A 4,998-nucleotide genomic window follows, 5' to 3' on the forward strand; every position below is an offset into this window, starting at 1 on the left:
GGAACTGCTACGCTCACGCTGGCATTTGCGCCCTGCGGCTACCAAGGAAGAACGTTCTCAAGGTGGTGAGGTTGCGGGGAGGGGGCAAGCGGGACTGGACATCGAACACCGCGCCGACGGAGAAGGCGTGGCGGTGGAAAAGATCCTCACAGGGCAAAGAGTTTCTTTAGCCAAAGCGGGTAAAGGGCGCGCGAGGGGTGCTTGGGGCCCTCTTGGGGCCGAGACGAAGTCACAGAGAGGCCCAGCTCCGCCCCGCCACTTGCCGGCTGAAGCCTGGCCCCAGCTCCCCACAGCCGCACAGTCCCCGCGGAGCCCACTCGCGGACACCAGGCAGCCGCCGCCTCACCTGCCAGGCGCCCGGCAGCTGCCCAATCAGCTGCGGTCGCTCTACCCAGGCTGCCATGTTCTCCGCTCTGCGTTGTCAATCAGTGTGGCGGCGGCCAATGGGCGGCCGGGCCGGGGGTCAGGTGACTGTAGGCCAGCTGGCTCCCCATTGGCGCGCGCCGCCCGGCCTCCCGCTCGGTTTATGTGAGAGGAGTGAGTGATTGACTTTATCAGTCCAAGGACATTACTCTGGAGGCGAAGAGGCTGGGACTCGTGAGGGGAGCGGCGAAGATCGAGCCTGCCTGCTGCCCGCTGCCCGCCTGTCGGCCGCGATCAGGCTCCGCTATTTGGAGCGGCCCAGCCGGGAGGCCGGTATCCAGCCTCCTGGCCCCAGGGTTCCGCGCTCTCGGGTAGAGGAGGGGTGCCCGGGACAGGATTGGCAAACCCCGCCCTCCACTTATTATTTAGCTTATTTTTCTTTGTGCGCTCCTGTTAGTTTGTTAAACCAGGTCTACTCCCAGAGTCTTTCCTCCTCCCTTCTCCTCCCTCCTCCTTTTCCCTCAAACCCACCCCCCTTTTTTCTTCCCCTCCTCCCTCCTATCCCTCTGCAGGAGACTCTCGCAGCCACGGAAAGTTGCGGCTCCTGGTAGCGCCTTGGCGGTGTCCTAGTTGTATCCGGCTGCCGCCTTCCCTACGGCACTACGGCACTTCGAAAATCTCCCTCTCCTGCACCCTTGCTCACTTAAACCGGATCGCCCGTGTCCAGAACGCCCCACCTATGACGATGCTCCTGGACGGAGGCCCGCAGTTCCCCGGGCTGGGAGTGGGCAGCTTTGGCGCGCCGCGCCACCACGAGATGCCCAACCGCGAGCCAGCGGGCATGGGGTTGAATCCCTTCGGGGACTCAACCCACGCTGCCGCCGCCGCTGCTGCCGCTGCTGCCTTCAAGCTCAGCCCAGCCGCGGCACACGATCTGTCTTCCAGCCAGAGCTCGGCTTTCACGCCGCAGGGTTCGGGCTACGCCAACGCCCTGAGCCACCATCACCACCACCATCACCATCATCATGCCAGCCAGGTACCCAGCTACGGCGGCGCAGCGTCCGCTGCCTTCAACTCCACGCGCGACTTTCTTTTCCGCCAGCGCGGCTCTGGGCTCAGCGAGGCAGCCTCGGGAAGCGGGCAGCACGGGCTCTTTGCTGGCTCCGCTAGCAGCCTGCACGCTCCAGCTGGTATTCCTGAGCCCCCTGGTTACTTGCTCTTTCCCGGGCTGCATGAGCAGGGCGCTGGGCACCCGTCGCCCACAGGGCACGTGGACAACAACCAGGTCCACCTGGGGCTGCGTGGAGAGCTGTTTGGCCGTCCTGACCCTTACCGCCCGGTGGCCAGCCCGCGCACGGACCCCTATGCCGCCAGCGCGCAGTTTCCCAACTATAGCCCCATGAACATGAACATGGGAGTGAACGTGGCGGCCCACCACGGGCCGGGCGCCTTCTTCCGTTATATGAGGCAGCCCATCAAGCAGGAGCTGTCGTGCAAGTGGATCGACGAAGCTCAACTAAGCCGGCCCAAGAAGAGCTGCGACCGGACCTTCAGCACCATGCATGAACTGGTGACGCATGTCACCATGGAGCATGTGGGGGGCCCGGAGCAGAACAACCACGTCTGTTATTGGGAGGAGTGCCCCCGCGAGGGCAAGTCCTTCAAGGCGAAGTACAAACTGGTCAACCACATCCGAGTACACACGGGCGAGAAGCCCTTCCCGTGCCCCTTCCCGGGATGCGGGAAGATTTTTGCCCGCTCTGAGAACCTCAAGATCCACAAGAGGACCCACACAGGTAAGGGGAAAGACAGGTGGGTGAGGGGTTCGCTAGGGGAACCCGGCTACCGAGCGGACTCGGAACGCAGGGTACACGGGTGAACGCCGAGAAGAGGGGCGGCGCCCCGCCAAGGCCGTTCCGGAATGAAGCGCTGTCAGTGCCCCTCCATCCCGGCCCACCCCGACCTGAGGCACTTTTGCCCAGTTCAAACTTCTCGGGCTGACTGCTCTGCAGTCTCAGGAACTAATTGGGACCTTCTCGAGCCCGGGAACAAACTGGCGCCGCCTCTTTTTGTATCCCTTTCTGGGTTACTATGAAGAGACTCCGAATGTGTTGAGAGCATATTGCTTACAAGCGATTTAGCCTCTCGGCACACATTCTAGGAAGGCAACCATAGAAATGCTAATGAAAACTAACTTTCGGATACTTCCGCTCTTTTTTACACTTGATTGGCACATCTCCTAATTAAATGACTGATACTTTTGTCAAACTATTTTTATTTGGAGTTCCTGGTTCAGTTCAGTCCTCCCGGAGGAAAGCTAAAGTAGAAAAAGCACCACAGTTTCGTGGCTTGTTCAGAGCATCTTGTAAAACTGTCTATAGCCCCTGGATTTATGTATTTTTTCTGTTTTCGAACACTAAGTACCACTGCCCAGGCTTTTTAATACTGGACTTGGCAAAACCGCTACATGTGAAAGAGGCAAATTAAAAGGTACAAAGAAGCGACTGAATGGGATTGTCCCATCCCCGATCCATTGTCCCGCCGGGCTCGGTTACATCGCCGTGATGGTGGCTGAACATGGCCCGGTAGACTGGAACCACAAGTTGGGGGAAACTTCTGAGGAGCCAGGAGCTTTCTTGTCCTGCGAGAACAAAGGGATGATCAGGTTCTGGGCCGGCCCTGCCCCACTCCCGCCCCGTTCCTTCCCAGCCCAGCGGACTCAACCAACCCTCTCCATTTTTTTCTCCAGGGAAAAATGATGTCCCAGTCTCCCCTAGTTTGCATTCCCTCCGGGAAGACTGCTGGGCTCTCAGTCTCGCGCTGCTCCTCTCTGGGAAGCTCCCGGCCCTGACTATTTTCTCTCTTTTGCATTTTTACATTTTGCAGGTGAGAAACCTTTCAAATGTGAATTTGAAGGCTGTGACAGACGCTTTGCCAACAGCAGCGACCGCAAGAAGCACATGCATGTGCACACCTCGGATAAGCCCTATATCTGCAAAGTGTGCGACAAGTCTTACACGCACCCGAGCTCCCTGCGCAAACACATGAAGGTAATTACCTCTTTATTAGCGGTCGGCGGTTTGTAAACACCCGGCCCGACACTGGGCCGCGGAACGGAAGCGCCCGCGCTGCCAACCCTCTGTCCTCCACGTTAAATCCGATTTGCTGCAGCGGTGACACCTTGAACCCATTTTGGGGATGGGGGGGGCAGGAGAGAGCAGAGTTGGGAGGGGGAGAGAGTGGAGGAACTATCAGTTGTTTACTGGGAAGCTCTAGCCGAGCTCGCCTGGGCTTGAGGCTGCAGTGGCCGCCTCTTACCGGCTCAGCCTGCGGTGGGAATGGAGAGTGGCCGCGCCGAACCCGGGGGAGGGTCGTTCATTTGCTCTTCGGCTTTCGATAAAACAATGGGGCCGAGGAGCACGGTCTGATTCCCACACATTTGTCTAAAGACTTGGCAGGCAGCGTCCAGGGTCCCTGTGCCACTCTTCTCTATACCTGCTTCCCCAAGCCGGAAGCGGCTTGGTGAAACCTGGGCTGGGAGTGACTATTTTATGGGGTCCCTCAGAGTAACTGCTCACCTACTCCATCCACGGAGTCAGCATTTTTGAAGTGGCAAGACTAAAATGGAGTGCTTTATTCCTTTTCCATAATGCCTTAGTATGGAACCTCGTTTTTGACGAATATGTCCGGGTTTTCTAGACATGGGTAATATGGAAAATAAAAATAAAAACAGAACAACAGCAGCAAAAAAAAAAAAATGTTAAGTGGGTCACTGGGCGGTCTTGCTCTTACAGTGCTCAAATTCTGCTCTTGTTTTTGCTTGCACATTGTCGGTTGGAATTATATTCATTATAATATATACATGTTAATTTTAGGTTCATGAATCTCAAGGGTCAGATTCCTCCCCTGCTGCCAGTTCAGGCTATGAATCTTCCACTCCACCCGCTATAGCTTCTGCAAACAGTAAAGATACCACTAAAACCCCTTCTGCAGTTCAAACTAGCACCAGCCACAACCCTGGACTTCCTCCCAATTTTAACGAATGGTACGTCTGAGGACAACCAAAATGCATTTTAAAAAGAAAACTGAGACCAATCAGATGGAAATGGAGTTTTAAAGCAAGAGGCCATACATAGGGCTACATCTTGTTAATTGCAATTGTCCAGGAAGGTTTTGGGCAAAATCCCAAAGTAGCCATGCCCTTTTCTCAGGATTAGAAAATACATTTTGGCATTTGAAGGATTTTTTACAAAATCTTTTCACTGCTTTTTTCTCCCCTTCCTCTTGCTCTCTGCATACCCCATTCTGAGACTCCTTCAGTTCATTTTAACATTTGTCCTGTTTCTTGAGGAAGTTATAGAAGGCTTGGTGGTGGTGATGTTAAAACTGATGGAATTTCTTCTTCGCCTTAGTGGTGATTGTTTAAACTCTCACAGTCTTAAACCATGCCAAAGTCCTGTTATGTCTTGAACTTTTTCTTCAAAGCATTACACTTGTGAATGTATCTTTGTCTAATGGGGTCGAAACTGTTCAGTATTTTTTCAGGCTGAGGATATGATGTTACTCTACACAGATTGTGACGTTTAGTATACAGTTGCCTTTTGTAATAACTTTTTTTTTTGTAAATACATATCC

At 54.8% G+C, this 4,998-nt stretch overlaps 1 protein-coding gene across 1 annotated transcript; it reads left to right on the plus strand.

The window, feature by feature from the left end:
- Positions 1-609: 609 nt before the first annotated feature.
- On the plus strand, positions 610-4,418 carry ZIC3 (Zic family member 3; the record flags this gene model as incomplete). The annotated part of the gene is made up of 4 exons (XM_081277640.1): positions 610-734; positions 936-2,159; positions 3,250-3,413; positions 4,239-4,418. The coding sequence occupies exons 2-4, from the start codon at positions 1,103-1,105 to the stop codon at positions 4,416-4,418; spliced, it is 1,401 nt and encodes a 466-aa protein (XP_081133766.1). The 5' UTR covers positions 610-734; positions 936-1,102.
- Between the last annotated feature and the right edge of the window lie 580 nt (positions 4,419-4,998).

Source organism: Spermophilus citellus (genome assembly GCF_964194105.1).
Source record: "Spermophilus citellus genome assembly, chromosome: X".
Classification (NCBI taxonomy): Eukaryota; Metazoa; Chordata; class Mammalia; order Rodentia; family Sciuridae; genus Spermophilus; species Spermophilus citellus.